This window comes from Schistocerca gregaria, chromosome 3, assembly GCF_023897955.1.
Source record: "Schistocerca gregaria isolate iqSchGreg1 chromosome 3, iqSchGreg1.2, whole genome shotgun sequence".
Taxonomy (NCBI): Eukaryota; Metazoa; Arthropoda; class Insecta; order Orthoptera; family Acrididae; genus Schistocerca; species Schistocerca gregaria.
In genome coordinates, this window is record NC_064922.1 from 204,580,925 (window position 1) to 204,593,551 (window position 12,627).

A 12,627-nucleotide genomic window follows, 5' to 3' on the forward strand; every position below is an offset into this window, starting at 1 on the left:
CTCAAGGAATTTTACAACAGGTCATTTTTTCTTGTTTGAAATAACTTGAGGCATTGTAAGATTAAGATTTGAAATGTTTACTGCAGACCTGTTTTACATCTACATCTATGTACATACTCTGCAAACCCCTGTGAAGTTTATGGGAGGGTACTTCTCACTGTCACCACATACTAGGGTTTCTTCCATTTGTGCAGGGAGTGCGGGGAGAAAGGCTACTTAAGTTCTTTTATGTGGTCTGTAAATAATCTAATCTCATCTCTGCATTGCCTGTAGGAGTTATATGTAGAGGGCTGTAGTATCTTCGTCACTTAACACTGTTTCTCCAAATTGTGAGATAGCATAGCCAGATCAGATTTTTTCCATGTTTTTGTGATGCATTCCTTTGTATACAATCGGAATCCCCAGATAGTCATCTTAGGTATGTGTCCCACTCACTTGAGCAATAGTCTAAGATGGGTTGCTCTAGTGTCTTATTGGAAGTCTTCTTTGTAGGTTGACTGCATTTTCTTAAGTTCCTATCAATGAACTGAAGTCTGTCACCTACTTAAACACTACTATCTATCACCCAATTCTTCCACTGTACACTGAGGCGTAGTTTCACTTAGTCCATTATTTGTGTAGCACCTGGAAATCTCTGTGATCATATTAGAGTTTCCCTTAAATATGTAGGAAGTGAAAGATGTCAGCTGTGATTCACAACCTGCAGCCAAGGACTACTAAATTGTTACATTTAGTCAGGTGCCCAACTTTTAGCTTTCCTAAATTTTTTAATAGTGCCACAGTTACGTTTAACATTTAAAGTGTATTTGGATATACAATTTTAATACTAGTACTCATAACATCAGTATATTAATGATGACTTTGCTTTTAGTTATGCAAGTAAGCAATTTAAAGATTATCAGAGATTGGCTACAGCACACAACCTGGGCTCTTCATAATTTTCTCTACTGCTGAAGTCATGGCGCTGAAAAAGTACTAACAGTTGCATTGTCATTAACTAAACTAGTATTTAGCTTTGCTTCCTGTCACTGGTTTGATCTAATGTAATATTCATGCTAGAGGACTGATATCACCCACACTCATTACTATTAAATGCAACTGAATCAAAAATTACCTTGACATAAAACGGTAATAGTAATTTGCACTGAACATGAAGTACAGTGAAAATCTCAGTTGAGAGCCAATGAATGGTCTCTTGATCTTGAACACAATTGTGACTCCATTTGTTTCCATGTGCAGTTACCTTTACCGCGTATCACAAAGCAACTTTTCAACAAATTTAATTTTAGAGTAAAGAGTACAGCAAAGCCTTCCCTACAGTATCATGTCACAGTCAGTCAAATCATTGATGCTGAGTGAAATACTCGATACCAATTCAGATAATAACAAATAAATATTATTTCATGCAGCTTTCTCATCATGACTTTTATTGAACGTATCTGAGCTGTTGAGCATCAGTTCCTTAAGATTTTTCTGTGTGTTACTGTGTTCTGACAACACACATAGTTATATTATGCTACTATCAAAAATGCACTCATGTGAATTATATATTTACAGCCTTGGAATGCGTCATGATGGGCCGCTAGCAGATAATGACTGTGATCCGGGTAGCTACATAATGTCTCCCACACTTGGAAGTGGTAAAATTACATGGTCTCCTTGCAGCCAGCGCTACTTGGAAGCTTTTTTAGAGTAAGATATTCAGTAAAAAATAAGAAACTTATAATTATTTCCTGCATTTTGTCCTATCTAGAGAATTAAAATGACATTTTAGGGCTATATTTCAGGACTCCCCAGGCAGAGTGTTTGTTGGATTACAGCACAGCCTCAGGGCCATTGGACCACAATGCTGAGAGAATTCTTCCAGGAGAGAGATTTGATGCTGATGTTCAATGTAAGATTAACAATGTTCCATAGCATAATTTACTAAGGTAACATAAGTTTTTCCATTATTACCACAATGACAAAAATTTTGTCTCTTATTCACAGCAAAATCAGTGAACATGTAAGTTACCAGTACTGGAAACTGGACATTTTCCAAGTTCAAATGTTGTTAAATGCCATACATAAGGATTTTTTCCAGTATCTGTCCAGTCTTATAATATCTGTTGTCTATGAGACTCTGCTTCATCCTCTCTCTGCAACTTGCTTCAGCCTTCCTTTCTTTCTCCTAAGTTCATTTGTTTTTATTCAACTTTTTTTTCTTCTCTTACCCTTATGTCTTCATTCTCACATCATCCTCTTTATTTTTGGCATATAATCTATCTCTCATCTCATGTTCTTCTTTCTTTCAAATCCTCTTTCATCTAGAGTAATTCTTCTATTTTTCTGTTACAGTGTTTCTTCACATCACTGCTCATTATCTGTGAACACTCCTCATACAGTATTTGTTTATTAGCTTTCAAGCTGTGTAAGTTATTTCTACAGTTACATAAATGTAACATATTGTACCTGTTCAAGTACAGTTGTACTGGCCTATACATAATGGCATAATTACATGTTTATACAGGCAAAGAGTCTTTTCAGTTAAATATTTGGTAATTAGGCTAAATGTAGTGTACTATTCCTAATTACTATGCACAGTATGCACAAAGTACTTGTAACAATCCTAGTGTTAATTGAGCACAATAGGAATGTGCAATTTCAAATACCCTTTCACTGGATTTCTGTCTTCATTTCTGCTTTCACCCATTACATGTATACTACTGCAATTTGAATTGCTGTATTAATCAAATGTTTGTCATTTGGTGTCACTTCTGCTAAAGTACTATTAACATCCTGTTTGGAATTTGTATTTAATATTTACTGTTTAGCTATTTAAAGAATAGTGTGTTTAATGAATGAATTTAATTAAGAATGAAACAAAACACACAAATCCAGTAATTGCCACAGAAATAGAAAGAGATAGAGTGCTGTTATTGTTTTAAAATTATAGCAGACAAGTGAATTGCCAAATGTTCCTTAGGAAGTCATCATTCATCTCAACGTCTTTCAGTGAACGAAGGTGACGCACTAGTTTTCATGGAAGCGTGATCATCTAGTTCTACTGTGCAACAGATTAAGTCACCTAGCTTGGATTGAATAGAAGTGCATGCCTGATGGTGTATTTGTCTACAATGATAAGTAAAGTTACTTTTGATTGCCTGTAGTGATCTTCTCATTAAGAGTTGGCCCAATAATTAGTCTCATTGGAAGTGATGTGGTCTAAGCCTAACTTACTCTTAACTGAGCAGACCATAAAAATAATGGCTTTACAGTCATCAGGCTGAGTATTACAGCAGTCATATCAGTGTTTAGTGGAGCATCTGTAATGCAAATAATAACAATGGTTAATTTAATGCAAGGCTGTCAGGGCAAATAATTACACACAATGTGGTTGCTGCAGATGATAATTCAGATGCTTCTTTTTGTTGTGTTATCACATATGTTGCCTTATGAGTGGTAATTTGATGATTCCCAAGATAACAGATGTAACCACAGAAAACACACAAAGCTCACAAGAAGATAATAGCTTCACACCCTGTTCACAATAACTTTGAATTTATTATCAATAATGACACCGATTTGGCAGTCCTGTGCATTCACACCTCACCCTCTTCTGTTCATCTAACAGAACAATGTTGAACAATACTCAAGAATTGGTCAAACAAAGATTTTGTAAGAAACCTATTACATGCATGAACTATTGTGTCTTAGGATTCTTCCAGTAAATCTGAGACTGGCACCTGCCTTCCTCACACTTAAATTTATGTGTTCATTTCACTGTAAGTAACTCTGGACAGAAACTTCTAAATACTTTCAGATTGTGACTGATTCCAGTAACTACAAATTTTTATCAGATCCTTTCATCTGTTTACAACCACTACATTACATTTATTTACATTAAGGGCCAGATGACAATTTTTAAATGAGGCACTGATTATCTGCTTGTGTCTCTGCATGAAAAAAGATTGGCATAAGATGGAGCCAACTTGACTTCTGTTAACACACATCCGATCTATTTGTATGTAATCGCTGAAAGATGAAGCAGTTCCTTTCATGTCATTATTTAATTGTAATTTGATTTTGAAAATTCTTACTCATGTGACAGGTATGCTGAAATATGGGCATGGCAGCATTCATGCTGTGAAACAACCATTGGAAGATATCTGCAGGGATCTGCACTGTCAACGTGACCGTTACACTTGGACATCTCATCCAGCACTTGAAGGAACACCATGTGGCAGGAACAAGGTACGAATACACAGTGTTAATTAGGTACACACTAAAGTTTTTAGTAGGATTTTTGCAATATTGCTGTGGCCATAGATGTGACTAACAATATTAAAATAGAAGTGTCCGCCTTCGTAGCTGAGTGGTCAGCGTAAATGGCTCCCATATGGAGGACCCAGATTTGATTCTCCATACTGCCAAGGATTTTTTTGTCTTGGTGGGAGGACTGATGAAAGATGGACTCAGCCTCATGATTCCAACTGAGGAGATACTTGAACGAGAAGTAGTAGCTCCACAGTCTGAAAAGTTGACAAAACAGTCAGGAAGGCAGTGTGCTGACCACAGGCCCCTCCATACCACATTCAAATGATGCCACAAGGCAGAGGAAAACACAGCTGCCAGTCTACATCCCTTGGGCCCTCATGGCCTGGATGCAGAGGTCGTAAAAAAGAGTGACACCATATCCAAAAAGCTAGCACAATTTCCTGATATGTTACTTGGGTCTATGTGCAATCTACCATTCATATGCTGAGATATTGTCTTTCCAATTTTTGTTTGTTGTTTCCAATATGGAATGACTAACATTAGCAAAACTTTCTTCTGAATTGACCCAGAAAAACTGTGCACCTGGGGATGCGCAGTACTCAAGCACAGCATGACCCAAGAGTCTGCTATACCATATGAAATATTTAGACTATCCCAACCAGCACTGATTTTCCTGATCTCTGAGGTTTTGAACTTCCTCTACATCATATCCTCTCATCCAGTGATCCTCCAAGACTCATTGCACATTAGCCTGATATCCAAGGATTCTTTTTCCCATTACTGCTTGCTAAATTTGTTTATTTATATTTCATTTTACTAATTCTCTCCCATAGCTACTCCTCATTCTCTCTCAACACATTGTAATCTGTTGCTGTGCTCTTATTTACTTTATGTCCCTATTACCTGAAATAGGAGCTGCATGAGGTGTGATCAAAAAGTAATGGGAGTTTTTGTTTTTCTTAAAGAATCTTTATTTATTATTCAACATCAACTTTGTCCCCTTCAAAGTAAGCCCCCTCAGATATAATACACTTGTGGCAGCACTTTTTTTTCAGTCTTGGAAGCACTTCTGGAACTTACTTTTTGTTACAGTGTTCATCTCCTTTAATGATTCTGTTATCATCTCATCAGTGGTGACAAACGATGTCCTTTCATGGTTCTCTTCAGTCTTGGGAATAGGAAGAAGTCGCAGGGGCCATGTCCAGCAAATACAGGAGCTGAGGCAACATAATGGTTTTCTTTCTTTATCAAAAAGTCATGAACAAGAAATGGTGCATGAACAGGAGCATTATTGTGATGAAATTTCCACAGGTGGTTCTGCCACAATTCTGGTCATTTTCTTCAGACTACTTCATGCAAACGGCACATAACTTCCAGGTAATATTCCTTATTGTCTGTAGGACCATATGTAATAGAAGAAAACAATGAGAAGAATGAGAAGAACCTTCACATGTGATTGGACTTCTCGAATATTATTATTATTATTATTATTATTATTATTATTATTATTATTATTATTATTATTATTATTATTATTATTATTTTGTCTCTACAGGCAGTTTCCACTGGAATTACAGGCCTGGTTTCAATGTCATACCTGTATACCCATCTTTTATCACCTGTTATAACCAGCTTTGAAAGCTCTGCATTGTTACTGACTTCATTTAGCAATTCCTGAGTGATGTCCATGTGACGTCACTTTTGGTCAAAATTCAACAATTTTTGAACAAACTTTGATCATACACATTTCATGCCCAAAACATCAGAAAAAAAAGAACTGGCTGGCATGAGCCAAAGGGTATGCTAGTATCAATAGCAATCTCTCTGATGGTGATTTTGCAGAACCATTTTCTTTACTTCTTCCATGTTGTTGTCAGAAATTGATGTGTTAAGGTGTTGAGGATGATTGCCATTTTCAACATTTTCTTGATCCTCTTTGAAAAGTTTATCGTACTTTTAAACTCCTATATGACTCATAGTATATTTTTCAGAAGCCACAGTTAATGTTTCTAATGTGATGCTGCACTTTATTTCATTTTCAAGCAAAATTTAATACAAATTCTTTGATCCATCCTTTTTTAAAGTAAAAATTCGCCAAGCACTTGCAAACAAATATAGCATTTTTGATTGTTGATAACAGACAAAATATTCAAAACAGTTGAAAATGCAAACATACATCAGGAATATGTGTACCAACTAGATGAAAAAAATTTTGAAAAACAGATTTATAAAGCCTGCGAAATTAAAAATTTGCATTGCTTTTGATCACACTTCCTCATACGTCTAAGTATTGGTCAGTCCATTTGTCTCCTGGTAAATATATTGCATTTCTGATTGAAATCAGATTCATAATAAGATGAAGATTATTCTACTGAATAACTGTTAGCTTTGACACATATATATTCTGTTAGTATAGATTAGAAAAGAATGATTCATATTAATCCCAACCCAGATAACAAGCCAAACAATGTACCAGCAATAAGTGCTGCCAAGATAATGGGATACAGAGAAGCCAAGCAAGGAGTGTACTGTATGATTAGAATGGGCAGTGTTACATTATTTTTGTCAGCAAAGAGGCATACAGTGAAATGATAATCTGAAAGATAGTGTCAGTGTTTCCCACTGATGTCAAGTTGTGCAACATCAATTTGTGAGGGAGTTTCAGTGGAGCAGAATACTGTGACATTTTGGCTCATACAGGGAATGTTATTACAACAGTGATTTGTGTATGGAGCCATTGGGTAGAAGAGCTGTACATAATAAGAAGCAGTTACTGAACCACGTGATGTGACTGTGACTGCAGCATAGGATGACCACACTCTTATAAATACACCCATTGGGGACTGTAAAGCTTCATCCACAATGAGGGTTTGACACTAGATTACTGCAACAGTTGGAAACCTCTCTGTGTTGGTGTTTGACACTGTCTGTTTAAAATGGGACTTTCCTACCAAATTCCTTTCCATTAATGTCTATTGTCCAGCATCAAGACATGCAATGGGGAAATAGCAATGGACATACGTATACCATTTCTGGCAAGCTGATTGTTAAAACTTGATGTTTTTGGATTGTAGGATCTCATTGTTCAGCAAGCACATGCTGAAGCAAATATTCTATTTGACCGAATGCTTCAGATTTCTGCCTAGTTTTGACAAGTAAGGGCTGGAGTGAGACACTTGGTGGACAAAGCAAGCAAGACAGACAGAAGGAAATGTAATTTAGTTCTATCTCCAGCCATTATTGCTGCTGCTCCCAAGTTTTGGTTGATAACAATCTACTGTGCAAATAGAAAAGAATTATGTGGGAATTAATAATACAGGAGTTAGTTGTAATGCTTATAGGCAGCTGAATCATTCATCTACACAGAACTCTTGTATAAACAAATGTCTGCTCCAAGGTTACTACATATACACGTGCTCTGCCATTGATAATTATTTGCATTGCTCATGCATCTTGTGCCATAAGACTACTGAAAGTAGGCCTTAATTATTTATTAGGTATTTCATTGTAAATCGAGTAAAAATGAAACTCTTGCACATGCTAAAGCATCGAATTTCTTAATGTTCTTTGCTCATTGCTGTGCTTCATTTTTAGTAAACTTACTCCCAAATGAAATTTTTTTTTAAATATGTATAGAAAAAACAACAGAAAAGTAGTTTTTCAGAGGGAGATGTGGAGGAAGTTTTGGTAGTCCATAGGGCCATAGGATCTCCCTACTGTGGTACCAGGCATCACAATGATAAACATGTATGATATGTCAATTAAAATTCAAGAAAGCAGCTATAACCAATTTCTTTCTTGTCTGACATTTTTTCTGTGAAATGGTCATCCATCTTCAGAATCAAAAGACTGATTATATACCCCTAACACTTGTCTTATAAGCCTATGGACTTTGCCAATATGCACTTCACAAACAGTCAACGTAATGTCACTCAGATAAGAGATGTACCTCACTGACATGCGCTCTGTGTGGACTTCTTTGTCACAAATTCCACGTATAGCCTTATGTGATATCAACAGGGAACCTGTAACATTGTTTTTATTAGCCATCTACAGAAATACTCGCATTCTACACTCTATCCATAGAAGCCAACAATATGAATAAGTAAATTCTTCACCAGATGGCTGCCATCTTCAATTTGGACAGTATGTCTAGTACTGCACTTTGGATCATACCTTAAAAACAATGGCACACTGCTCATTGGCATGGGTCGCAGTTTTATAAGATGAGATTCAAGGTCCATTGATTCAAATGGCTGGGTATTATGCAGCCATAATATTAAGAGAAGAAAAGAATTTATATGACTGGACTCCCGAAAATTCATTACACTGAGAAAACCTTGATGATAACTGTGATACATTCTGGTTCTTTTTGGATATTCCACAACGGGCCATATTTGAGAAGGATAATTCCAGCCACATGTGGAGCAGGATGTGCAAACCTTCTTTTGAGAAGCATGGATGATCACCTGACATGTGGTCTATTGAAAATTTATAGGATATGATTGGACAGAAATTTGTCATGATACTCCAGGGATACCACATGGAAGGCATGTGTGAATATCCCACAGGAGAGCATTTCCAGGAACTCTGTGATTCTATACCATAGCAAAGGGGTTCCCAACAAAATTTTCTCGAGGAACCCCCATCGAGCATGATTGGTACCTTGTCATAACACAGTATCAAGTACCTAAAAAAGCCAAATTAAGAGTCTTTTTATACGTTTTCTATTTTTTGTACTTAGAAAAAAAATGACATATTCATTACTGAAAAAATATTGAGCTTAAAATTTTTTCAATTTAGCCATCATTGTTATTGTTAAATTTTTGATTATTGCTCAAAATCTTTGCCTTCAAATCTGAGTGTTTAGTATTTATTTTGCAAACACTACTATTTTAATACAGAAAATTGAATATGTAAACAACATTGTTAAAGCACTGGCAATTAACAAGGGCCGATTGTCATCTGAAATGCGAGTTTCTGTGTAAAATGACTGTCAGTTGTCAGCTGCAAAGAGGCAGTGCACGCTGTGTAATGGCATACAGCAGAACTATTTGCCTCTGTCTAATTCTAGTTTTGCGCTAGAGTGTGCTAGTGTCAGTTAGCTCTAGGAAGAAGCTAGACGCAGAAGTTAGCGTTCGCTAAAGCTCTGCTCATGCAGGAAGCAGCCAAAACAAAAAATCTGTTATCATACGAAATATATTTTTTATTCTAATAGCATCTTGTGAACCCCTCTGGCATAGCTCACGGACCCCTGGTGGTCTGCGGACCACCTGTTGGGAACCACTGCCATAGCATGTGGATATTCTGACTGCAGGAAATCCATGTGCGAAACTAGTTACTTAAAAGTAGCTTGTGCTTTCGACAAAAAGTGTAACTGATTCCACACAATAAAATGGATATTTTCCTGACAGTTGCAGAGCTCCTAATTCATCATGGATAAAAGGATGTGGTCAGAGTATTTTTAACTAACTGCAGGACTTAGTAACTGTAACTGGGGCTACAGTTCAATAAAACTGTAATTTATTTGGGATATATGCATTAGTTTGGAACTTAAGCTGAGTTATGCAGTTAAGATGGCAACTTCCCAGATGCTTACCCAAGTAGCAGCTATATTTCCAATCATTTCTGTTAGTTTTTTCTTGAAAGAAGGGAAAATCAATTGACTATGCATTTCCTACAAAACATGACCTTGCATTTTTTGTGCCACTTGAACATTTTTACTATTTATTTTTAAAGATGCAACCATCAGTGTGCTATTCATAGACAAAATGAAAAAAAAGGTTCATAAACAAATTGACTGGAGGGAATAGTCTTCTATAAATCTTGATTAAAACTCTCTCCAAGATCAGGGCTAAAGAATGGACCCTTGACTTTAATGGACAGTGCTGTTACTGCATTTATCAACTCTTTAGCCAGCCAGTGTTTCTTTCCAACTTTGTGAATGGAATCTGCATTAGATACTCTTCTGTACTAAGCAATTTATGTTTCACAACTACAGTCGCAAATCAAGTCATTCTGCTTTTACATTATTTCTCAGGATAAAAACAGCCGAATGAATGTGTTACTGGAAACACTTTCTTGTAGTAAGTAGTTTCAGAGGTCATACTATCCTTGGTCTGACTAAATTGACTTCTTGTTCAAACTTTGGAAGGAAATTCCATTTTGATGTAATGTCATCCTAATACAGAACCTGGTATGGAAATCCATCAAATATCTTCTATAATGATATTGTCTACAGTCTGTGCTCCGACATAAAATTATACCCATGATCCTCCAGTTGACATCTGTTGTAGCACTCAGCCAGGCAATCTTGATACAACTCCTTAGCAGCACCTCTGCACTGTGGTTTACATGTTTCCTCATGCCCATGCAAATTAACCCCAATGAATTAAAATGGAACCATATTAAACCATATTAAAATGGAACAATATTAGTGGCAAGCTGTACATTACAAAGTGAAAGGCAAATGTATAAAAAAAATTAAAATAAGAAGGAAGAAAGGAAGGAAGGAAGATTAGGGTTTACGCCCCACCCACATCAAGTTCATTAGAGATGGAACACCAGGTCAGATTATTTCTACAATCAAGAAGGAAATTGGCCATTCCCTTTCAAAGGAAGCATCTCGGCATTTGCCTGGAGTGATTTAGGGAAGTCATGGAAAACCTAAAATCTGGAGGGCCAGACATGGATTTGAACCATCGTTCCCCCCTGTTTGCAAGTCCTGTGTGCTAACCACTGCACCATCAGTATAAGAAACAAGATTATACATGTTTTGAGAGATTGCAGGAATGAAGCTAATAATGGACCTACAGTTCCCAATTTTCAGTTCACAAAAACTAATGTTAGCAGGATGACATGAGACGGCACAAAATCAACAACATTTTCCTGAACAGCATATTTCACATAACAGTGTGGCTCAGGCAGCCACTGGCCAAGTTTGGCAACAGCCATTTGTTAGGTGGACAGTAGGCAGGTGCAACAAACAGGGCATAAGGATTGAGAAGAGTACTGAGTGGGTTGAGACAGTGACAGATTATCAATTTGGAGGGGGTGAGAAGAATATTTCTCACTTCATGTGATAACAAGAGATGATTGCATGTATAATAGAGGCATTCACTTGTGGATGAGCAAGAAATGTGCAAGGAATATAGTCTGTAGTTGTTGTTAATCTGCTAAGAATATTTTCCAGAAGGTCAGCAGCTGCTTTTTATGTGCCTATCTGATGTGCAATAGTCCTAGTATTCAATTAATAATGATCTGTGCTAATAGACATTAAAAAAAAGTTGAGGCTTGAGCTTTTACAGCTTGCAAAGTAAGCATTTCTTTTCTATCTCAGTAGTAAGTAAGATGAAATTTTTATTTACTTTAGGTATATCCTATAGGAACACTAAGCATACAATTACAAATTTCTATTTATTATTCCATGACATGCTTTTATGGCACAGTCTTTAATGTTCAACGAGAAAAAGTTCACACCTTCTACCATCTGCACTTGACTCACTAAGTAAAAAAGCATGTACTACAAGAGAATCAGTAATTTCAGAACCCAAGTCGCATTTGAGGCTATATACTTCTAAATGTAATGAAGTGTAGTTTTTTGAGAGCTACAATTTCTTTCCAAGTTGCAGTAGAAACAGATGAAGTGATAGGTTTGAACAATTATGCAGCACTTGAGGGTAGATAATAAAACATATTTTTGTGAGTCCAACTGGTTACATTACAGCAAATTAGTAACATATCAGATGATGGTTCTCAATAGTACATCAATGTTAGTGAATGCCCATGAACACTTGGTTCAAGACATCATTAATACACAGATGATCATCAAAACTGCTTCATTATAACATCAACATTTCTATCACAATCTCTCTATCACAGCTACACAGACTGATAGTTGCATAATTTACAGGTATTATGTATGACCTTTAGCCACTGGCATGAAACCATCTGCCTTGATGCAAATGATTATTATGCACACACATGAAGTCCTCTTTTAAACAGTATCCCACAAAAATACCTCTCAGTCAACAGTGTATAGTCATGTTTAGAGCTTAAAGAAGTAACATGAGAAAATTCTGATACTTCTACAATATTGCCACTCAATCTTACTTCCACTGATGCTAAGACAAGGAGTTATTTTCGGAGGTCAATGTCTTCCCATACATTGCCCATACTCTCCATTGTATTATGATCACAATATTGTACCATATTGAGCAATTATGTACTGTAGTTAACAGTTCTTGGCTTGCTGCTTAATGTCATTGCAATAATTAGCTAACTATAGCATCAAAAGTTTGAGTCACCATTTCATCCATTATATGAATATTGAGAATGATGCACAGTACTGAAACAGTCTCCTGACAATTC

The 12,627-nt window shown here is 36.4% G+C and overlaps 1 protein-coding gene across 1 annotated transcript in view; it reads left to right on the forward strand.

Annotated features, from left to right (window-relative positions):
- The window catches only part of LOC126354035 (A disintegrin and metalloproteinase with thrombospondin motifs 7-like), a 423,933-nt gene that overhangs the window by 329,321 nt on the left and 81,985 nt on the right, over window positions 1-12,627 (forward strand). Inside the window, exons 8-10 of the mRNA XM_050003371.1 lie at window positions 1,558-1,692; window positions 1,788-1,894; window positions 4,091-4,233. Of these exons, the coding sequence (XP_049859328.1) occupies window positions 1,558-1,692; window positions 1,788-1,894; window positions 4,091-4,233 (385 nt within the window). The remainder of the gene's footprint in view (window positions 1-1,557; window positions 1,693-1,787; window positions 1,895-4,090; window positions 4,234-12,627) is intronic.